We start from the raw sequence: 24,812 nt of genomic DNA, 5'->3' as shown, positions 1-24,812 counted from the left end.
TCAAGAAAATAAAACAGGAAATGGAGTCAAGTATGTTCTATAGTGTCCATGTCAGTTGTCACAGTTTGGGTGTAAAAAAGTAGAAGGACATCATGTTAACCCAACTCATAATTAGACTTCATTGTAACATGTCAACAGGAATATGAACTGAATATTCTAAAAGCAACTAATTTAAACACAATCGCAATTACGTCTTTTTTCCCTCCAACAAAGAGGTTATGTTTTCATCAGTGTTTGATGGTTGGCAGAATAATGCAAAAACTACTGAACTGACTGGAGTTCACCGAGGCCACAACTCTCTCTAAGTTTTCTGTTTCACTGGGATGAAAATAACCCGAGTTCACTTCTGACTCATGTTCTGCAGCCACGTTCAAACCAGCAATCACACACCATCATATTACTTGACTCAAACTTTCTCCACTGTCATTTCTTGGTGATTGGAGGCAGAACAACTAGGTCACTCGGGCTCGATGGTGACAAACAAGCGTCCGTGCTGCTGGCATTGAAAGAGACGCCATCAAAGAGCTCGTCCTAGTCTGTTCTGACGCATTATTTTGCCTGTTTGCAGGAGGGAAAGGAGCCATTAGCCCACTTATTTATAGGCCACACACTGATATTCTACCAAAAACCATCAGCCCAATCATTTGCATGGCAAACCCCATCTGTCCACTCGTTTTGTGAGGGAAACAAAAACGTGCGACGCACATGAGGCTCTGAAAGCGACCTGGGGCGGCCTTTTCGCCTGGGCCTCGTCTGTCGTAAGTGGGTCGGATGAACCAAATGCCTGGAGATCAGTCGGTGCGTGTGTCACAAAGCATGCTTGTCTCTGGCTAACAGGGTGAAAGAGACTCAGCTGAATGTCCCCCTTTCACTCCGACACTCAATTAAGGCCTAATTGGTTTGGGGTCCGCTACAGGCATGCGGCAAGGCAACACCCCAGGCTTCTGTGCACTTGTTCTCTATATTTTCTGACCCCCGCAGCCCCTCTGGAAATACTTCTTTGATCTGTGAAAAATCAAAGGCATTTCTTAAGCCGAGGGGTTGATAGTCTATTTCCTGTCCGACGAACACACAGAGCACTTTGGAAAAGCACTGGACTGTCTTACAAATCACTTGATGTAGCAGCTTCTGAGAATATGACACAGGACGGAGCGGTATATGGTTAAGTGCATATATGGATCCACATATAAGTCTATGTGTCGTTGTGATGTGGTTGTGTGTGTATGTGTGCACAAATGAGGGAGCACGTGTGTGTTTCTGTGCATGTGAATGTACATCCATGCATTTCCACGAGCTGTGTCAGCAGCACAGAAGCCCATCTCTTTATGATGACTTGCACTCCTCTACTGTAATGCATTACTGGAAAGCCCTATCGCTCTCCAGAGACTGGTGCAGCCATGTAACAGCAAATTTCACATTTTCTCAACCCACCTACATTATGTATTACAGGTGTGGTCACAGCAGATGAATTTCAAATGAAATAGTCCAACTTTGGACTACATAATAAAATGCATTTTGCAGAGAACATGGTTTTTGTTCCCTGATGCTCACGCTGACATCAGATTAGGGAGAGATCTCTTCACTGCTGAGGTTTCCTTTATATCACTTAAAGACCCAGGACACACATGCACACTTATTCTGTGTAATTACACCTCTGCTTATGCCGCTTGCAGAACATCACTTGCAGTTAATGAGTGTTTTAAAAGATGCAGAATATTGTTATTGAACTTGATTCACTGCTGCTTCAAGGCTGCAAAACAAAGTCCCCAACAATTTCTTATTATACAACATGGTTAAAGTTGAGCAGAGGGACTCGGCTCTAAATAATCCTCAAAGGACAGGTTCACATTTTCTTTAGTGCAGCTTTCACCAGACAGTGTTTCAGTGTTTGTCTTTAGTGGTGCGACACACTAAAGATGAACTTACTAACGTACAGAATTAATCACTTACACTAAAAGCACATTGTAGGAAAGATGATATTAAACAGCCAGTGTGAACTCAAGGAAGTTTTACACCAAGCAGAAAGTCACGTCAATGTTCATGTGAACAACAGCATTTTGAAGATTGAGTTGCACTAACAGGTGCAACTCAATGAATGTGAGTGTCAATGAAGAGCAGCTGGTGCTCACACACACATATATACACACATACACACACACACACACAAAGAGAGCTCTGATTACACATAATAAGTGAAAGCACCTGTGTCGGTGAACCAAAGGTGTGCAGCAGCTGAATTCAATGAAAGGTGCGATAGTAGCTGTTGAAGACACTGACTGCACTGAGAAGAAAATGTACTGAACTAAAAAAGACATATTGCATCTCGACACAACGATTAAAATATGAAAAGATGTCTTCATGTCCCTGGGTGAGAGTATAAATAGTATAAAGTCCTCTGTATCGTACTTGTATCTTGAAAGCGGATTATCAACAAACCTGGTGGCTGGCTGCAGTAGTCGTAAACCCCAGCCTTCTCCATGTTAACGGATGGGACATGGATGAAATTTTAAAAGTCAAAATATACATGTCAAATAAATTGTTCTCAAAGATGGTTTGTTATTTTGGATAGTTCTTTAGGTATTTCTTATCATGACTGGTTGAACGCATGGATCAGCGGAACCTTGATGCCACGCGTCCCATCCCTCTGGCTACAATGTGCAAGATGGCAGCGTTTATATACAAGATATATTGGCTTCGTTTCTGGATAGTGGGAGGAAGTAGAGAGGGGCGTCGTCCATCTTTGTTTCACAGTCTATTGTTCCTCATCAATCTGAGAAGTAATTGGATGTTCAGAAATCCAAAGTATGTTTAAAAAATGATTACTTTAAAAACCTGCAGCTCTGAAAGTCTCATGTATCATGTGTTTCTGGCCAAGTCTCCTTAATACTGTACCGGTCTGTTTGATCTGAGGATCCAAGGACCTCAAAGTAATGTCGACCATATGAAAGTGGAATGAGAATGAGTCTAAGACCGTTGGATCTGCTGCGAGCGATTACATGATCAATATCTTCAAACTAACTGAAAACAATGACCTTCTTGCATTTCTCTTTTCTTTTCTTCTTCTTATCGACTGAATCTCTCTCCCTCAGTTCTGTGCCTGAACATCTGACCCTTATGACACCTGCCGACAAATATGTTTACATGTTCCAAAGCAGTGGAATCACACTCGTTGCTGACAGTGAACACAAAATGGCCTCAGTGACAACAGCCCACAGAGCGTGCAGGGACCCTGCAGAGAATCCAACACACATGCGCACACAGTCCCTCTAACACAAACCAGATGGCTCCATGTTGTTACTCCACCACAAAATCTTCGGGTAGCTATTGGAATCCCCAACAGCAATAAAAACGCTGGCCTCTGCTGACCTTGACCCGTGCTGGATTACGTCACTCGGTGGGAACACCACGGCCTAGTTCTGCCCCTTTGTTTGTTTCCCTCATCGTCCCACGGAGCTCCGGGACCTCTGGAGTAAAAACACCCCACAGTAGCAAGCGGCTCGTGGGACGGCCGTGCACATTCCACCGTCTGGGAACGTCCTCGCCAACCTCAGAGGATGCGAGGAGGAGGAAGAGACGCAAAGAAAGGATATGAAGATGAGAGCGCAGATATTAAATGAGAGCATAGCAACAAGTTTCTCACATTATCTGCACAAATTTAGAGTGAAAACTGATAATAAATAACTTTCTATGATCATAATCGCGTCAATCAGTGTTTTGTTAAAAAGGGATTTTTACATTTTGGAGTCTTTAAATTACTGTTAAGATTATTTTCAGAAGTGGAAACCTGTTCATTTGTCTTGGCTACTCTGCATGACCAGTTAATTAGATTAGATAAGATAAGATAAGATAATGTGAAATGTTAATAATCATGTCATGCCCACGTTACCTCAAGCCTTATATATATTTATATATATAATATATGTATATATTCACTGAGGCTGAGTGCAGGAAGCTCCGTGGTGTCTGTCTCTCAAGTTTTGGACGACTGAAACTAATTTGAATGGCTGCTTTCATGACATTGAGGGCACATCAGGAGAATAGTGGTTATTAGAACTATTATCTTTAACTCAATGGGTTGACAGAAGGTTGACAAGACGCGCAGTAAACAGATGTGCAGTGGGATTTAAAGCCTGAATGTAAGTGGCAGTTAGAGTGTTGTGTTCTTCAAGAGCTAACTTGTGTTTTCAGTGTATTTGGCAGCTTCACAGTCCACTGACAGGAAACTGGAAAGCTGACCAATAGGAGACATTTCTACAGACGATCTACATTGATTTCTCAGAGAATAATTCATCTTGATGAGGGACCGATATTGATGAGTGTGTGCAATTTGGTGCAAATCCAAATAAAAAGCTGGATCCTAATGAATTTAAATGTGGTTTTGTAAGAAAAACACTACTGAGCACTCGTGTGCATATTCCATCTTTAATTTATGATGATGTGCACAACTGATGCATTAAATGGACACAGAATATATAAGGAAACCATGATGCATACATTTTTACACAGTTTTGTGTATATTTAAAAATTACATAGTTTTGGTTTATATAGTTTATGAGGCCGGGGCCAGAAGATTGAACAGAGACAAATAAATAAAAGAAAGATGAATATAAAGGGGAACTCAGCACTTCCTTATCCTATTTAGCATACGATGAATTTTCTCTAACTCTCAGCAAGAAAGCAAATAAGGAGGTTTCTCAAATGCTTGACATTTTCCTTTAATTATTTGTTTCTCCATCAACCACCAACTGTTTCTCTCAAGCAGGAAACCTCCTCCCCACTGTTTCACTGTGCTTTTACAGCTCCAAACATTGTTTGTGTGCACCCCACTGCCACACACGGTGGAAATAAACATTCAAGTGGAAATAAAAATACCCCGTCAGGGCTCTGAATAGAGCACAGGTTGAAGCAGTGGCATTTACATAATCAGTCGACTAAGTGCATTTTTCAAAGTGCTGCTCTTCGGTCTGCTTAGCATTCAGAGGCTTCTTGTGGCTCTTGGTTGGAAAGTTAAAATCTCTGCTGACACAGGCGTCAGCACCAGCCGCAAACACTTAGCCTGCCCAATTAGCATAGTAATGCTTTAGCAGACAAAACCACTGTCTCCTGGACAGTGAAAATCTGCGGCGGACACTGACACCAGCATTGTCACACAGCAGTAAATCATCTGAAAAGAGCAGCCTGTTGTCCCACGGCCTGGTCGCTCTGCAGGTTCAAGGAAGGCCTGGATTTCTGAAGTAATGTGGAAACTCTCAAGCATCTATTTATCTATTCTTTAACCTTAACCTTAAAAAAAACAACATCACTTTTCTATTCACGAATAAGTTTTCCATCGTGGGTTCCAGAGTTGATGCATTTACACTCTTTGCACCTCCTGTCAGGGATCACCTGTCAGTCAGTGTCAATGTTTTTGTCCCATTTCTCTCAATTCAGTGAGAGAAATGGGTAATGGTGATGGTAATGTTCACAGTAAGCAGACTGATTTGGAAGCAGACAAAAAAAGCATAAATAAGAGCTTCTTGTTTATTTGATTTGATTGAGCCTCATTGATGGACATCTGAGCCTCGACAGCCGGGCTCCCTGACGCTCACGCTCCCAGATGGCGTCCTCACACCCGTCCTCTTGTCACCCTCTCACCCACACACCCCGCCATCGTCACCTCAGCCTGTTAACCCAACGAGCATATGTCCAGATCTGCAGGAGAGATGTGACCACATCACATCTCCAGAATCCTCCACTTTTTTATTATCCCCTCCAACCGAGTATTAATATTCTTAGCAGGTAGAGGCTGCTGTTAGATTACAAGCTGCTAATACTCTTACTCCTCTTCAGGGTAGATAAACTATACACTGGATTTGTACAAGTACATGTGCACACACTGAATGTACACATGATGTAAGCTGATCTGACAGGAAATCAAATGGTGACAACGCTAAACCCTCTTGACTCAGGACTCGTTAGGTGTTATTTTGTTGGGGGGGTGACCCCTCATCACTAGTGTGAGTTCAGAGCTGGCTAGAAATATACATATTTGTCATTATATTATTTATTTAATGATTTGTAATAGTTTTTATACCCTTATTGAACAGATTCTAAAAGAAATACACGTGATTCCATTGCCTCATGCTACTGCTTGAATATTTGTTTGAAAAGTTGAACTCTGTGTTTCAGCTGAAGCGCTCAAAAATAAAAAATATAGCTTTGTTCATTTCAAATCAAAGTTAATCATCTCTCTGTATCCACACACCTTGTTTCTGTTACCTGCTGCAAGAAGGACAGTGATGTGGCCTCTAGTTGCACCGAGCACTATCTGTGAAGTTGTTCTGGGAAATGTCCATCAAGCCTTCTGAGCACTAATGGATCTTCATTGATAAACCTTGAAACCTTGTTGTGGGAGGCCTGGGCCAAGTATTGATTCTACTCAGTGTGTTTTACATTAAGAGAGAACAGCAGCTGCTACTCACGAGAAGGTGCACGGGGAAGTTTGGTTTTTGAATTTCTTATCTATTTCCTCCCAAGGGACAATTTTAATAGAGTGCAAGAGTTTCTCCAAACTGAAGGATCAAGACATCAAAACATGCTGAATGGGATGTTTCACTTCTGGCATCACCCGCGATGCTATTTGATATGTGAACTGGAGTGACAGTCAGTGGTGTGCCCAAGGCTAAACAGTCCCCTTGTGAAACTGCATTTAATTTTACTAGATTTGTATTTGGATAACGCACTCATAAATATCAGTCCCCTAAAAATGCAATGAATTTTTAATCAAGATCCACTAATTGGGAAATTGGTGAAAATGTAGAAAGAAAAAAAACTTTTCTGCAATGGCAAAAATGTCTGGATCCGCACCAAAATTTGATGTCACATATTCTTTAACTAAGTTTTGTGGAAATCTGCTCAGCAGTTTTTGTGTAATCATGCTGACAAACGAACATAAGCACAAGTACAAACATTTAAAATACCTTTATTCATTGGATAAGCTCGTATAATTTATACACTGCATAATATAATTCTCCACATCAACGAACATTTCCACTTTACAAAGAAAAAAAAAAACATTTCTCAGGGCGCATTGCATAACAAAATAATAAAAATGCAGCTCGCGATGAAGACAAAAAAAAAAAGTTCCACTCACTCGAGCAAGATATCGATTTTGACTGATCCAGTGTGCTGCAGTCGCTCTGTGGCTTTTATTTTCAGATCCTCTAAGCTTAGACACACACACACACACACACACACTCACACACACACACAGGGATAAAATATAAATAAGAATCAAGGGGAAGGAAATGCATAATAATGGCTCCCTCTGAGGAGCGGTCAGGTATCTACAGACACGTGAGTGCCAGGCTAAACTGTGCTTGTGTGTGCGTTTGTGTACGTACGAGAGGAAGGAAGAAAACAGCAGGGCACCGGGTCGGAAGCTTTACAGCTGCATGCGGTTTGCTGCACTGCCCGGCTCACGTTCTCCCACAATGCACTCTGCCACCGGAGAGACACAAACAGTCTGTGTTTCAGCTTCTCGGGGGTAAAAAGGGCCAAAACTGGCAAGCAAAGGTAAACAGAGGTAAACGGAGACAGACACTGAATGAAGCAGTGGGAGAGAAAGGAAAGCAAACTGGGTTTTAGTAAGAACTGAATGTTCAGTGATTTAAGGTGCAGCGGTGAAAAGGAAAAAACCTGCATGGAAATGCTCAAAATACCGATCTTCAGATACATAACTATCATCTGAAGCTAACACCGGACGGTTGGCCTGGGTTGAATGGGCGGCTCCAGATTTCCGCTTCTCGCAGCACTGATTGTCATGACAACCGTGAGGATATCCACTCGTCCTTTGTAATCACGCTGTTTGTCCTGTGCCCAGAATAGCTGGAGGGACTGGCACCTAAAACATGAGCGACATCATGCACTGGGCATCTGATAAATCCTGGACGTCACAAACGGAGACAAAAACGAAACGAGTTTGCTGAATTTTTTTTAACCTTCTAAAAAGTCCGCAAAGTAATGAAGGGATATTTGTTCCACCACCGTGCCAGATTGTAACACTTCCCTTCTTATCATCCCTCTCTTTCAGACCACAAGCAATTCATCCTGGCACCTAGTCTGTCTCAAATCTGCACTGAAGAGCTGTTAAAACAACGTTGATATTCCAATTTTAGACTGGATGTGCCCTGTGGAAACACATTAAAGAATCAGGGTCCACAGTTTATCTTCAGAGAGACACACTATAGCTTGATGTAATGTGTTTTACAGGTTTGTTCCCGGCACTAAATCGCTTTTTTTCTCCCTATACGGTCGAGCTAATTTGGAAAGAAAACCACAAACCAGCAGAGCAGTCTCTCCTTGGCATGCGATACTGGTTTACAGCCAGCACATATGTTAAAAAGGGAGGGAGGCTTCAAATGACTTCACGTCTTCACCGCGGCAGGATGGTGTCTGAAATACTCATCCAGAGAACGGTAGATGTTCTATTTGTGTTGAGCGCGAAGGGAAAGATTGTTCCAACTCGTCCAAGAGTCCAAGGTCCAGTCTCAGCTCACTTTTCCTCGCCTGTTTCTGCTGGTTTTATGGTGCTGTCTCCGGTGAGGGCATTGTGTGTGCGTGATGTGTGTGTTGGCACAGAGCGAACATTTCCATCCAGGCAGTGCGGTGGTGGAAAGTGGGATGAAAAGAAAGGCAGGAGGAGGTCGTAGGAGGAGAGAGGAAACACTTCAGTGGTTCAAACTTATGGAGATGCCGAGTTTAACATCTCTCTGTAGCTGCCTGTGGAGATAAAAACTCTGTGCAGCGAGCGAGTTGACTCCAAGTTGACGTTTTATAAACTACTTATGGAAGCATTGTGGCAGTTAACTGGTGAAGGAACCAGATCCAAACAGCCATGAATGTTCACTGAACCTCTCTGTTGAAGTAAAGATGTCAGGAAACTGTCGAGCTTTGGATTTAACTGCATATCAAAGCAAAGTACACAGGTTTTACTACAGATTTCAAGGTAATCTGACCCATTAAGTACTATATGTACCATGCAACACCAAAAAGACTGGCAGGTGTACCTCCACCCAGTTTTATTCTCAGCCCACATTACGTTTGCCAAACATCTCTTGTCTTCTCCTCAAAGCCTTTGTCACATGAAGTTAAACAAAGTTTAGCTAAACTGTCTTTGTATTTCACAACAAATCCATAACATCTGATTTTAGGACTCTTCAGCCTCGAGCCATCAGGTGCAGATTCAAAACCATTTTTCCCGCATAAACCTACTCAGAAACCAACTCAGAAACCTTATCGGCACAGTACGAGAAACTAGGAACCACCAGGAATTTCAAAATTAACGTTTGCCTGTAAGAAATGCGAAACCTGTCCAAGTTTTGTGATCCATGGCTTCAAAATATTACTACAAATTTCGAGTTAATCTGACCCCTTGCTCCACTGCTTTGCTCTATACTGGATTTGGAGAAGTTTTCCCCTCCAGCAACTCCACCATTTGTATTTCTCAGCGACGATTACGTTTGCCAAACACATCTCTTAATCATTCTCCTCAAAGCCTTTGTTTTGCCGGCAAGACAACCTGCTTTTGTTCACCACTGTCTGACATTCTGGACACATTTTCTCAAATATTACGCCACATTATTAGGTAATCTGACCCGTTATCAAGTACGTGTACCATGCAACAAAAAAACACTGGTATTGGAACCACACGAAATTAAGAGGGGATGGCTGAGCTAATGGTCGATTAGGAGGTTAAACATGCAGGAAATGCTTGCATTAAAAAGGCCTCTGACCTAACGTGTCTGTTCTGAGGATAAAAAAACATTTGCTCTGTATCAGTGTCAAAGCTGATCGCTGCACATGCTGCACTGGCACGAGAACTGAAAGATTCAAACAATTTCCCAGCGCTAAGAACAAAGAGCAGTTCAGAAGTCCACATAAGGAAAGAAAGAAATTCACTTCGAGGTTAGCTTGACGTGCTAAGACAGGGAGGGTTGTGCCAACCTTTGTTTTTTCCACAGTTATGATTATGTACTATGTCCTGTATTTATTAGATGTTTTTCACTACTCCTGCTGCATTAAAGTGACTTATTGCAGACGGGACGAGGTGTAGTAACGATGTGGTGAGTGAGATGGAAACGCTTGAAGACCTTTGGGACTCGTCTATTCTTATCCGAACCTGACAGGCCGGCTGTGCTCAGGCAGTCTGGTGTCTGTCTGTCACACACACCACACACACACACACACACACACACACACCACACACACACACACACACACACACACACACACACACTCTCCCTGTCAGTAGTCTTTCGAACTCCTGAAGAAAAATGTCCGTTTTCATTTGCTGAGAAGAGCAAACCAGTCGAAGTCTTCAGGAAATATTGCTTTCTGCGCGATTCTCACAGTTCGGCCGATAAAGCTCTCGGCGCAGGGCATGCAAATATCCACGCAGCCAACACAACACATTTACCACCCGGCAACATTTACCATTTGCACACGCAAAGTAGGCGGCCAGATATCATTTTTGAAAAAATCGGCCAACAAAACACAGATTATTCATATCGACAGTGCACTCATCTCAGGAGGGAAAGCACAGGCATACTACGCAGTAACGTTTTACACCAATCAGGCACAACATCTGCAGTTCAAAACTAACACAGATTACCAAATCAAACAAATATTCAGCCATATTCAGTATTTGCGTACAACCAGTCACGTCTAAGATACCTGGTGCACAGAGTAGCTGTATTGCGATTTAGTGAATATACAATATTGCAGAGGATTAGTTCATCATTGAAGCTCAACAAAGACACCGATGCTAACAGCTAACAACTGAGCTAATCTCAGTGCTCTGTCCTCGATGTGTTTCTTCTCATCTACTGTTGTTTGGGGACGTTTTCAGGGAGAAACACACAGATTTACTTGTATTTCACTGTTTTTGCTAATACTTGAACAACCAATACTGGCTATAACCATTGGAAGTGTACAGTCACATTGTCTATATGATTAATTGTATTCCAGACATTAATGGGACAGACGTCTATTTTTTAGCTTCTTCTTTTTTTCTCGTTAAATCCTAGATCGTCTCCTTTCTTCTTCTTAAATGACTTTGAATTAAACAAAAAATCCAGAAAGGAAATTTAATCCTCAGTTTAAAAAGCTATAGAGGCCATAATCGGTAGTGAGAGGCCACATTTGTTTCACTTTCAGGGGTCAAAACTAAATGGTAGGGAACTAACAGGACATGCAGTTTACTTAAGAGCCATCTCTGTTTTAAGGGTTTACAGTTTATAGTATTTTTACTTCTGGGGAATTATTAATTGGGCGAATATGAGAAAGTTAAATCTTAATCTTGAAATGTTCATTGGTTGATACTGCTCTGTTCTCCATCATATGTGATCTGTGCTTTATTTCTAGGGGAAATAAAATAAAATAAAATAGAATAAAAAATCAGGGAATGCAAAGAAAGACCCTGAGAAAAAACTATGACACAGGATTTGTAAATTGTCCTAAGTTTGTTTGAGGCAGCCCCGCTTTAACTGACGATGGTTAAAGTCCTGTAATGTGCATCCATCTCAATACTGACATCAATGTTTTATAGAAAGTTAGTGCTGTTAGAGGGAAGAATAGAACAGAAACGTTCGTCTTTGTCTTTTAAACCCAGTGTCTTTCACCAAAGAAACCCTCATTATCTGTACTTCACAACAGCAGTTCACTCCTCTTCTAACCTTTGACGTTACAGAGGAAGGAGTCAAAAGTGAATTTAGTCCCGTCTGTTATTAACCTTCTTACAAAAACGTCACATCTTCTTGTGACTGCACCCAGCGCCAGTGCGCGTCGTACTCCATGTGCATTTTGCCGTTCATTTTGCAACTATCCAACTCGATTTTTCCATTTCTATAAGGTTTGAGTTTGGGGCTCTGGCTGGTTGCCTGTCTCTCAGTGAGACTGGGGCGGGTCGGGCTTCCAGTTTGTGCCGATGGTTTCTCATGGACACCGTTAACCTTGATGGATTGTGCCTTGATATTGTCCTTTTTAACAGGGTTTCCTTTGCCCGTCTCTGCAGCCTTGGTCCACACCGGAGCGTCCTGCTTGGGGCCCTCAGACTTGGCTCGAGCAGAGTTGATGGTAACAGCTGGTTTTCCAGCTGCAGTCCCAGTGACAGCACTGGGAACCGCAGTCCCTAGTGTACCTTTCACCTCTGTCCCATTTCCAGCCCCAACTCCATTCTCCTTTGTCCCAGCCTGAATCCCAACAGCAGCCCCAGTGACAGACCTCACCCCTAACCCAGCTCCAGCTGCTGTGACTGGGGCCACGAGGCCTCCCCCTGTCCGGCCCCCAGGGGCAGCCTCTGAAACCAGCGGAGTGGTGGAGCAGATGACCGACTCCGAACTTGATGGACAGTACTCGTCCATGTCGTCCGCCAGGGTGTCCAGGTAGCTGCCGATGGAGATGTTGTCCAGCTTGTCATTGGGGTCCTGCAGGCTGCTCCAGGAGCCTCTCCAGGACGTGTCGGGGCCCTCGCCCAGGCTGTACTGGCTGCTGGTGAGGCTGCTGCACCGGCTGGTCAGCGTGCTGCGCTCCTCCAGCCACTTCACTGCCTCGATGCCTTCATGCACCGCCAGCAACTGCTGCAGGATCTTCACGTCCACTGAGCGCAAGTGGGCCTATGGAGAAATAAAAAAGGAGGAATGGATGAAATAACATGGAAACATCAGAGTAAAGTTCTCATTTCTTTTTTGTGCTTATTTTACAGTTTGCAACAGGAAAGAAAGTCATCTATGAAAACCAGACACACACTGAACCACCAAGACTCTGCAGATATGTATTTCAAGCAGTGAGAGTTGGCCCCTGCGTTGAGTGCAAACACCATTAAAATGCTATTAAACCTTTCATATTACCATGATTGGAAGTAACATAGAAGCTGGCAGGCCGATTAAACAGTGTGCTGCATCTAGTGTGGAAACGGAATAGGAAAAGCACAAAGACAGAAATGAAAGAAATGAGAAAGGAGACAAACAGGTAAAGAGGAGAGAGAAGGTTTAGGTAGCATGTATGTTAATGAACATTAGATTAAGCTGTTAACCAGGGAATATGACGGTAGGAGAGAGAGAAATGTGATACAGTGGAAACTATGACACATTTGAAAAGTAAAACACCACAATCTTTAGACAAGGTTTTATAAAACATCATCCTAATGTCATTTAAATTGCTCAAATATTTATTTACGACGTTTATCACGACGTCATCCGGTCCTGAAAATGATTAATCAGAAATGTGAAGTGTGTGAGGGAAGGCCGAAGGCGCTCGATGGTGAATAAGAAGAAAAAGATGGCTTCAGTCATGGAAAATTCCTCCGCAGAACGCATTAGCAGAGGTCTGCGGTGAAGTGCCGGGCCAGGAGGTGATATATGGCACTGTGTCTCAACCTCTCTCTCTCTCTCTGCAGATCACTGCAGCCTTCAGCTTCTCATTATGTCTCAGTTCATTCACACGATGTTTCCTCTTCATTACTTTAGGTTTCTATCTCTCAATGAGGCGTCAAGGTCAATGTTGCATTTTACCTCACACACTGTATATTGTATAAAATATGTTGATGGACTTTTAAAAGAAACAATATTAGATATTTAAGGCAATCCCAACCAATTTTGAGTCTCAACAATCTGCAACAATCTGCATGTCTTTTGTATGTGGAAGGAAAACCCACACAAACACATGGGGAGAGCAAACTCCATGCAAACGCACCAACATATGATGGAGGGCAAAGAAATGTAGATTATATATATATATATATATATATATATATATACACTCGTATGGTACATCCATCTTCACACAAAAAAGATGGAGTGCCTGATGAATAAGAGCAGATCGCCAAAAACCACAGCTTTGTGTGTGTGTGTGTGTGTGTGTGTGTGTGTGTGTGTGTGTGTGTGTGTGTGTGTGTGTGTGTGTGTGTGTGTGTATGTGAGAGAGAGAGAGAGAGAGAGTAAACCAGCTGGCATCTTGGCACACAGACATTCAGTGGGGCGGGGTTCAGGTTTGAGGTTTGAGGGTTTTAGGCACAGACTCTGCGTCTAATGAGGATGGCAGTAAAAGTAGCTTTGTGCCCGTCAGCGCTGAGGTGGCACAACGCTAACGAAGCTGAATGCTCCAAGCTTTTCCCAACTCCATGTTTAATTCATCTAATGTGGGAAAGCTGTATTTAACTAACTTAAAGTACACGTGAGTAAAATGGGTTTTGATTGTGCTGCTGTCCGTCAAAAAACATGACCAACGAAAGGAGCAACATGAAAAGTGAATGTTGGGCTTTGAGAAACTGTTACGAGCATTTATCACAATGTTTTTGACATCTTACAAACCACTAACTAATTAATCATAACTGGCAGATTAATCGTTCAATTTACAGCCCTAAATATGTATGTTGTCATAAAACTTGATTCTGGCTTAAGCAAATGCCTAAATTTACTCTGAGCACAGTTTCCAACAGTTCTATTAATAAATGTAAATTAGGAATACACAAATAATACACATTTTTATTGTAACTGTTAATTTATATTGTGTAAAAAATGCTATTCTAAGTATTACTTAAAAAAAAATCTGTTATATTGTACATATTTCCTTGTGTTACTCAAGAAGAATATGTAAATATGTCCTTTATGCAAATGATATTTCAAAACGCCTACATGCATCTACATTCATGCAGCAGTCTCTTGTATTACATTATGCTGCTGCACAAGGAACTTCTTCTTCCGTCCCCGTTATGATGCAGTGGAGTCAAACACACTCGTTAAAGACACGACCCTGTCAAATGAAAAAGGTCCAATTGGGGCCAAAAGGTTTTAATGTGACAGCAGTCAGGATGAGAGTGGGGGGGGGGGGGGGGGGGGACTGTGCAGCCTCCGGGACTCAAACACCATTAATCATCTTTTCTCATTTTTCGGATATCGAATACACAGCCAAGAAGATTTCAGTTTTTCTCCTCGGGCATGAGGCCACATCCTGACTGAGCCACAGGATTCTGGAAAGCTCATTTTCCTGCCTCTTATATCTGATACATAATAGTGTGTGTGTGTGTGTGTGTGTGTGTGTTTGTGTGTGTGTGTGTGTGTGTGTGTGTGTGTGTGTGTGTGTGTGTGTGTTGTGTGTGTGGTTGTGTGTATGCATTACAAACAATATTATAGAAAGCAGTCCTTAAAAGAATTGATTTCATTGATTTTGAATAAATCCATAGACTGAGAGAGATTTCATTTGGTTGAAGATGCTTCGTTTCTTAAAACAAACTGGAAACGTCTCAAATTACAATCTATTTACACATATTCTCCTAATTTAATAATTCGTCTCTATATGGGCGGAATAGAAATCAGACACTACAGTTATTTCTAAATGCTAAGCTAGCAAAACCTTGCACTTTTTATACAGAGGGTATAGGTGAGCTACAGATGAGAAATATGAAAAGTGTTGTCTACAAACAGTTTGTTCAGTTTAGAATAAAGTTTACAATAAATAAAAAGATTAAACAAGAGGTTTAAATGCAGCCATTTCATTGGGAAGTCAATACTAAAGTAATTACAACTAATCAAACGAGTCTCAGAACTTTGCATCGTTTTTTCCTTCAATTAGAACCAAAATACGTGAATCCTACCGGGAAATTCTCAATAGACTTGTAAAGAACCGCATTGCAAACGAGTAAAATGTTATATAGAAAATATATAAAGCGTTGCAGATAATCAGTCAGAGGAACAGCTACTACAAGATTAAACTAGAATTACTGCCCTGCTGCAGTTGTATGCCAAGTGAACGTTTGTACCAAATTTGAAGAAATTCCCTCGAGGTGTTCCTGAGATGTTACGTTCACAAGACCAAAGCCGTGTCTTGACCTTTGACCTTCGACCACCAAATTCTAACAAGATCATCCGTGAGTCCCAGTGAACATTTGTACCAAGTTTGAAGAAATTCCCTCAATGCCTTCTGGAGATATCGTGTTCACAAGAATGGGACGGATGGATGGACAACCTGGAAAACCAGTGTAATACATTTATTCAAGAAGGAATCATAGTGGATAAGTCATTAAGCATTCATTTAAAAAAATATGAATTTGTTGATGGCTATTCTCCATTTTAAAAATACCGTTGACTAAACAATCACTTATCTAAAATATATATACACCCAATAGAATAATAGAAAACACAATGCTGCTGTGCTCCTTATACATGTGTACATGCATGTGACACGCTGAGTGATGGGAACACTGGAGTGATCTGCTCTGCGTGTGGGAATTCAGCTGCATGTGTGTTCAAAGCCTCGACTCTATCCTGTTGTTCTATGTATTTGAAAGCAGAAGGAATTTGCAGAGACCAGGACGATGCCAGGACGCCCCGACTGCCCTGAACTACACTTCAGCTTTAAGCTTCTACTGATTGTTTAAGTTATGGATATTTTGTTGAATATCTGCTCTGTCATTTGTGGGTCAGTGTTCTGCATCACATGTTGGGACAATGAACCTTGGTGAGCTCCAGGCTGAGAGAGTGCTCATACATGATCACACCAGACGCACAAATTGGGGCAACAGCTGCTGCACAATCGACACATATTTTCCAACAACAAGACATCATTTCTCTTCCGACCATCGACAGCAAGGAGAAACAAAACCACAAGCATACCTCCAGATGCTCTGCTCTTCAAACAGGATATTTATTATAGTCAAATAACACATGGCCTGACGAAGTCAAACGATTAAGTTGCTACATCGTGGGCCTTACTTTCCTAACTGTGGCCTTCTATCCATATCTCTATATATGGTCTGGTGAATGGTCTGTATTTATAAAGCACTGTTCAAGTCTTCATGACCACTCAAAGCACTTTACAGTACAGTTTTACAGTTACCCAGTCATACACACATTCATACGGTGCATCTACGTGCAGCACTTTCTCTATGAGAAGGGGCAATTGGGGGTTCAGTATCTTGCCCGATGGGGAAGACTGGGATTGAACCATCAAACCTTCTGGTTAGAGGACGACTGCTCGAACCCCTGAGCCACAGCTCTTTCTGTCTGTATGTGGAAGGCACAGCTCGAGAACCGCTCATCTTATTGGCTTCACACTTGGCATGTGTATTAATAAGACCCCAAGGGAGAGCAGTGGGATGTGGACACATGCTATGCTTAACAATACATTGAGTAAACAGGCGACCGGCACGTAGCAGCGGCAGCTAGGACTCATCAGAGCAGGTGACATTGCCGATCACAACAACAGCGTGTTTACAACAAGGGCCACAGCAACTGATTCTGCACTTCAGGTTCTGCATACTGAGTCGAGCTTCACTGGACTTTGAACAAACAGGTGAACAGCAGCGGTGGTGGTGCAGCTTCAGGGTTCTGTGGACCGGGTCCAGCAGCACGTCTTCACTTGCTGCAGTTGAATTACTGCAGGTCCCTTTTACAGTTTCAGAAAGAATAGCTGCAGCCAGCATTTACACAGACCAACAGCCCATTACAAACAGGGAGGTTCATAACAGGGACACTGCACTAGTTCATTCTGATCTGGAATAAGAACAACATTGTTGGCTTGTTTACACCCAGTCTCAAGTTGAGCAATGAACTCATCAATTATTCTGGTCATTGCAATGTTATCCAAACCATAAACCACTATGAAAATCAATCACCAGTTGTAATGAAGCTGAATTGTCCTTTAAGCTTTATAAACCCGTTTTCTGTTTAATGTGCTAAAATCAAGGGGCTCCGTTTAAATCATGCTCTGACAAACAAAAGTGTCTCAACACAGACGGTCCAGTCATTCATGATACAGCACATCCTGATGACGTGTGCACAACTGCAGCCTGATCTATGACGCAGTCTCCCATGAGGCAAAAACAGCTTCTCAATGTCACACAGCCACCTAACAGACTGCTGAATCACTGCCAGCACTAACACAAACACACACAACACACACACACACACACACACACACACACCACACACACACACACACACACACACACACACACACACACACACACACACACACACACAACACCACAGACGTTCTCCCATACACACAACAATAAACACAGTCTTGCTCCCTCCCTTTCTCGTATCCTCTGGTGTCGCTGTCTGTCGTTTCACCTTCCCGACCGAGACCCGGGCGCTCTGCAGACATACGGCGTCCTTGCAGCGTCCCTCCAGTCTCCGTTCGACAGCAGCAGGACGCCCCTGCAGCTCCATCTGTCTGTTCTCATCTCTGAATGCTGTCGAAATATCTACCCGTCCTCTTTGTTCTCTAGCTCTGTCACATTTTGTCATTTCTGTCTCTGTGTCCATTGCACTCCCAGTTTTTTCTTTCCTACGCATCTCTGTTCCCTCTCTTTTATTTTGCTTCTTCTATTTACCCACTACACATATATTGGATGGAAACATGCAGGGTTTCATTGTACAGTCCAATCTAGACTAAAAAGAGATAAATGTTTCATGAGATTGAAGCACAAACTGGAAAAACTGTGCAAATGGATTCTTTAAGTTTGACACCGGTTTTTCACTTTACATGGTTTTAAATTAATTATTACAATGCACAGAAGTGTCGCTCTCTCTTACAACAGATTCTGAGGGACAGGGGACTGAAGAGTAAACACTGTCCAACTCTCCCATTGTCCATCTATCTTTATAAAAACTGTCAAACAAGTGACGACACAACATAATGGAAGTTAGTGTAAAACCCCTGATTGAGAATTTCCTCATATGTAGTCGATAAATAAATAAACCCTCCAGCTGCTGTGAAACCTGAGAAGTTCATTCAGGTTTCCTGGTCAAACACAGACAGAGAGAGAGGAGATGAAACACAGAAAACTAGACGTGATGTCTTCCATCACGTCTAGAAAGGAGCTCCGCTTGTTTAACAGTAGTCTAATTAGATAGTCCTGCCCTGACATCATCTGTGAGGAGATAAAGCCAGAGGAGCCAGACAGAGAGAGAAGATTAAATCGGTTCAGCCTCAGTTCAGCTCTGCACCCAAAGCTGACTTTGCACTGTCATTCATCTGCCCAGAGGTGAAAGACAGAGATAGAGAGGGACAGGGAAACGTAACAGAAAGAAAAGGGAGAGTGTCGTATCCCAGGCAAAGACACAACATTTGCCCTTCGATTGTTTAAAATGCAGGTGGTGCTGCTGCATGAATAAAATGTACAAAGCAGCTGGTAGTGCGTGTGTGTGTGTGTGTGTGTGTTTGTGTGTGTGTGTGTGTGTGGTTGCATGTGCGTGTGTGGCAGACTACCAGTCGTCTGTGGTTTTAAAGGAGCGTCTCTGCATCCAGTAAATCTGTTTAGATGAGTGTAGAGTGTGTAAACTGTACTGAGTGAGACATATATACGCAGCGAGAGTCACACAGTGCACGAGAGGCAGATGTCAGACAGCATCACTTCTTCATCATCCTCGTCTTTTATTACTTCTATACATTATTGCTAGAATTATGATATTTTGTTTGTTCAAAATAAGTACAATGAATCAATTATGCATCAATTAGTGAAATATTTTCTCTGTTCCCTTCGCCAAGGAGGTTATGTTTTCCTCTTTTGTTTGTGAACAGGATTACACAAAAGCTACCGGACATATAACCACGAAGAATGGCAGAAGGATGTGGTATGAGTCAGGGAAGAGCCCGTTCCATTATGGTGCGGATCCGGAACAAGGGTCACATACAGGAATATATAAAATAAAAGTATTTAGGGGACTAATATCTACGAGTGTGTGAAACTCGGTGCTGAGTTTAAGGGGAGGGATTCAATCTACTGAGAGTCATTCTAGTTGTTTAAGTTGTTTCTCCAGCAATCATGGATTCTCATTATCATTATGAATCAGTAGGTTTGACTACTGAGTCACTGCGACTGTTTGAAACTCAAAGATTTAGGTCTTTTCCAAAATACACTAAATTACTGAAGAGGCCAATTCCCCCCAGTTCAAGGAGATGAAAAGTTCTCGCGGAGGCATCATGTTACACCCAACTGTTTTCTTTATTAGTCACAGTGTTTCCTTTAGAAGCATAAGGCAAACACTTCAAAAGATTCTTTATGCGTTAAAGATGGGAAGCAAGAGTTTCGTCTGACTTTGTAATTCAATCTTACATCAGTGTGTTTTACATCAGATGTTGTCGTATGAGAAGTTTAAAGTAAAAGGTAAAAGCAGCTTGTTTGTTCCTGTCTAACGTTCACTGTGAGGAGGGAGCGGCGGAAACGCAGCGGAACGTCTTGTTTTGTCCTGACAGTTAACAAGAAGCAGAGCAACATTTCATTTCTGGTGGTGACAGAGGACAATATGCCCCGCCCCCCCCCCCCCCCCCCCCCCCCCACCCCCCCCCCCCCCCCCCCCCCCCCCCCCCCCCCCCCCCCCCCCCCCCCCCCCCCCCCCCCCCCCCACCCCCCCCCCCCCCCACCCCCCCCCCCCCCCCCCCCGTGCCTCAGCCTGCTGTGTGCTTACAGGACACACTAATAGATGAATGAGGAACACAAGACACATTCACACAAACGTAAAGGTGCTGGCAAAGTGAGAAAAGGAAGCGGATATTGGCTCACTCCTCTCTGTGTGCGTGTGTGTGTGTGTGTGTGTGTGTGTGTGTGTGAGTCAGGTAGCATTACTCTGCAGACACTGTACACGTGTTACTGCACATCTTACTAAGCAGATTTCTGATTAAAGTGCAATGCTCAGACTCTTCTTGTGCACTTTCATTACACTACACCACTCTCACAGATGAATGAAACACACACACACACACACACACACACACACACACACACACACACACACACACACACACACACACACACACACACAGACAGAGCCCGGCTCTATGCTGGAAGCTTCAATCCCCCCCACGGTCAGGAAGTAGCCCTTTATCACTATCTCTTCTCTCTCTCAATCCTCCTCCCTCCTTTGCAGCAGGACTGATTCATGTCTAACACTGTTTAATCAGTCTGCTCCTGGACAGATTTATAGAAACTCCAAACCGTGCTCATTGGTCAGATATGCACTTAGAAACTGGCTGACTTCAGTGTCTGGAGGTTGCAACAGTTAACTTCTCAGTTAAAGTCCCATGTGACAGCCTAATGATTTCATCTTTCGCTGTGAATTTAAATTAAAGGCCTGATGAGAAGGTCCCTGTCCACACAAGTGTTTTGTTCCGTCCCGGTTTTAAATCCCCGTCCATACTAACATGCTTGAAAATTGCATACCACATGACCGCAACCTGGAGTGAACTAAGAATCAGATCATGTGTTTTGGGATGTAAACAGTTAACTCCCAGAAGACACCTTGCTTTGTTTGGGGGGGGGGGGGGTGTCATTCGTGGCGATGCATGTGCTCTCTGCCACAACCACAGGCGGAGTGCACGTCTGCATCTGCCACAGGAATGTACGATGCTCATGATCATACTCTTTTGGAGGAGGTGGGGTCTGAGTCAACAAGCTGACAGTGAGATATCAGTTTAATAGAAAATCAGTCACCGATCAAAGGGAAATAATCTTCAGAATAACCCTCGACTGAACGAGAGTAAACCTCTGATTGCTGTGTTTAATATATGAAAAACTACAGCTCTCTTTAAACACATCTCAGAGGGAGTTGATGCCCAATTATACTGTATCACACCAAAATCAAGGCCCAGTATGAAGAGAAAGAAGTGACGCTGTAGATGATAAAAACGGATTTATATGAATGTTGTGATTAGGGAGATAACGACCTGACAATAGGACGAGAAGTGACATCACCACAGGATAAAGGCCTGTGATCGTCAACTCCATTCCCTAGCAACCACAGCCGTCTGCAGCGGTTGGCATGGTGAGGAGCAGCTTGAATGAGTCAGTGAGGGAGATCGAGGGGTCGTCAGGATTTATCACTCGAGACGATTAAAGTTATACATAGCACTGATTACAGTGTCATTACATCATTTGTCCACCAGAGAGAGCATGGACACGTTTAGTTTTCAACTGCTAATTTTACCATAACCCACTTTTACTAATATTAACGTATCGCTTGTCCAAACTTCACCAAATCGACACTGCACTTTCTCGAGCAGTAATACACTTGGGTTCCGCATAAAGACAGACGGACAGAATTAGTAGCGTAGGTAGATTACAAATACCTACGAATAAAAGGAAAGCACAAATGCGACCAGCTGTGTGTATAGAACATGAGCCAAGAAAATACTTTTTTTCCCCTGCTTTGTTTATTCTATAAAATAAAAGTTTTCGTCTCAGCAAAAACGAAAACGCAGATACCAATATGTGAAAGATTCATATCGACCAATGTTATCGGCCAAGCAAATATATCGGTCTTGCTCTAGCTAGTTATATATACTGTAGATATATGTATATACAGGACATAATCTGTGGGTTAACCTACAACAGATGTTCTTCAGTATCCTGTTGGTGTTTGTCATTGATCAGGAACTGCACTTTGCTGCTGTTTGTGCCTGAGGTCATGATAAAGTGATCTGCTGCAGAGATGTTAAACACACACACACACACACACACGCACACGCACACACACACACACACACACACACACACACACACACACACAACACACACACTACCACTCTCCATCTTCAGTTTCCTGATCTTCTCATCCAAACTCTTCCTCCCCCGTCTCCTTGCACCGGAGTCGTGCGCGGCTGCAGCTTGGCGTCTCCCCGGTGAGAGGACGCCTCTTCCCGCAAGACACCTGAGCAAACCCTCGGGGGTCTTCCGGCCGATCTTCACCTCAATGTCTCTCAGATCGGGGACGGCCTCGCCGGCGGCTCCCTCGTCCATCGCGGCCAAAGTGTGCGACGTGAGCCAGAGGCGGAGAAAAGATCCGCAGGGAGCAGAGAGGATTACGTCCTCTTCGCTTGTCGGAAGCCGCCGCTGGAGTCACTGCCTCCGGGGACTGAGTGGCATCACACGCGGCTCCAGCTGAACCAGTCTGACAGCACCATTGTTGTTGTTAGTCCAGCTGATGAATGTTCTTGCTTTCATTCCACCTTCATCATCCTCATCATCATCCTCATCATCTTGCATCAAGTCGCAACAAAGTGGTGATGATGAAGTGAAATCACAGGGAGAGAGATGCTGGGTTTCTTCCCTGTGGTTGTTGCCCTGTGTCAAACAGCTGTGGTGCAGATGTGTCTCTACACTGACACCGAGCTGCGCAGATTCCACCTGAACGATGACAGCGACCAGCAGCCGCAGCAGAGTGGGAGTGAGGAGGAGACCCCCCCCCCCCACCAGTGTGAAGAGAGCAGAGGAACACCCAGCAGAATCCGGTCGGCTCTTCCACAATAAACACAGAAACACGCTGCTTCTGGGCGTTTGAAGGGACACTGCACACTCCAAAGTGCTGTAAACTAAATTATATGACTACTCTTTGATTAAATGTAGTAATTCTGTTTTGCAAATCACATTAAAAAACTCTACTGTGGTGTACAGAGCCCCCTGAAGTCCCGGTTAAGGTTAACAAGTTGTGCACACAGAGTTCATATCTATAATAATATAGTAACGACAGGTCGACGCTTTGAAGACAACACCAAGTTGCATTTTAAAGCTTTTAAGAGTTTGTTAATTTCTCAAGTATTGTGATTGAGACATAGTCCCTTCAACATTGCCTTGCCTGTCGTGTCTCGGGCTCCGTAGTGGTGACTCACCTGAAGAGCCACGTAGGTAGCATGGAATGTTCCTGACGCTTAGTTCTACAGAGAAAATGTAGAGAGTTAACCGTTTTGGGACATCTCTACGTCATGACATCGGTATATATTAAAGAAAGTTAACACCCTCTGATCAAAAGTGGGTGGTCCCTGGCCAGGGAATATGGAAAGCGGCGCCCATTTTTCAAAGCTAGTCCACCTGTGTCGGCCGTTCAAGCAGCTCGGGGGCGACAGTAGTTTTGACCATCAGGAAACTTTGGAGGCGAGAAGACTCATCATCAGGCAACATTTCTGTTGTGAAATGTGTGTTGCTACTGGAGTCTTGGCTAGACAATGTAGGCAGGCGTGTTTCGGCCCCGCCTCCCTGCGTTCAGGACATTTTTTGAATTTCCAGGGAGAGACACTTCACCCAAGGCTTGAGATGTGAAATGACTCTGTAAACATCCAAACCTCGTGTCACACACATGTTCAATGAAGCCCATACCACTTATAAAACACACTTTAAGCAGATAATTTCTAATATGAGAAGAACTTCCAGCATCTTGTGTAGGGGGCGCTCCAAGGGAAATCCAAGGGGTAGAAAAATACTTCTAGATCACGTAAAGATGAATGACATCTCCGAAAGTGAAGCCAAAGCATCTTGATCGCCACTTGGGAGCTGGCTGCAGTATTAATCCTAAACCCTGCCTCCTCTATGTTAATGGATGGGACATGAACCAAACTAAAAAGTCAGAGTACATGTCAAATGAAATTTTCTTATCACACTGATGTTTGTTCAAGTGTAAAAGTGTACGTTTGGTTTTAATTTGTAATTATTATGCTAGAAAAATGGTGGGAAATGTCACGATTGACAGCTAAGACAAAAAAACACCCTGTTTGTTATGTTCATCAATTACAGCTCGTCATCTAATGCTGAAGCTTCACATGCACATTTCCATCCAACATTAACCAGCAATGCAAACAAATCCAGGCAACAACAAATCTTTTACTCAGTTTAATCTATTGCAGCCAAATGTCAAAGTCAAACTTTACAACTGACATAGTTACTGCGTCAGGAAGTTTGTGTCACAATACTTTCAGTACACTCACATGCTGCAGTGCTTCATGACAAACGTCTCCCGATAGCTTAAACCTCCTCCCACTGGAACCACAGGCACCACAGCTGC

General features: G+C 43.1%; 1 protein-coding gene and 1 long non-coding RNA gene across 2 annotated transcripts; both read right to left on the bottom strand.

Annotated features, from left to right (window-relative positions):
* Positions 1–7,021: 7,021 nt before the first annotated feature.
* LOC117760256 lies at positions 7,022–10,806 on the bottom strand. Its single transcript, XR_004613648.1, has 2 exons — positions 10,240–10,806; positions 7,022–7,235 (listed from the first exon to the last, which is right to left on the bottom strand). It is a non-coding gene; the product is annotated as an uncharacterized LOC117760256 (long non-coding RNA).
* Positions 10,807–11,261: 455 nt separating this feature from the next.
* On the bottom strand, positions 11,262–23,240 carry lurap1 (leucine rich adaptor protein 1). Its single transcript, XM_034583125.1, has 3 exons — positions 22,564–23,240; positions 20,710–20,711; positions 11,262–12,653 (listed from the first exon to the last, which is right to left on the bottom strand). Exons 1-3 carry the CDS (start codon positions 22,775–22,777, stop codon positions 11,775–11,777), a joined length of 1,095 nt encoding a protein of 364 aa, XP_034439016.1. The 5' UTR covers positions 22,778–23,240; the 3' UTR covers positions 11,262–11,774.
* Positions 23,241–24,812: the final 1,572 nt, after the last annotated feature.

This window comes from Hippoglossus hippoglossus, chromosome 4, assembly GCF_009819705.1.
Source record: "Hippoglossus hippoglossus isolate fHipHip1 chromosome 4, fHipHip1.pri, whole genome shotgun sequence".
In the NCBI taxonomy this organism is placed as follows: domain Eukaryota; kingdom Metazoa; phylum Chordata; class Actinopteri; order Pleuronectiformes; family Pleuronectidae; genus Hippoglossus; species Hippoglossus hippoglossus.
This window is presented reverse-complemented; position numbering and strand designations above follow the sequence as displayed.

Excerpts from the sequence above, each read along its gene's own strand:
- lurap1 (XM_034583125.1), bottom strand. The coding sequence starts at position 22,777 with ATGGACGAGGGAGCCGCCGGCGAGGCCGTCCCCGATCTGAGAGACATT.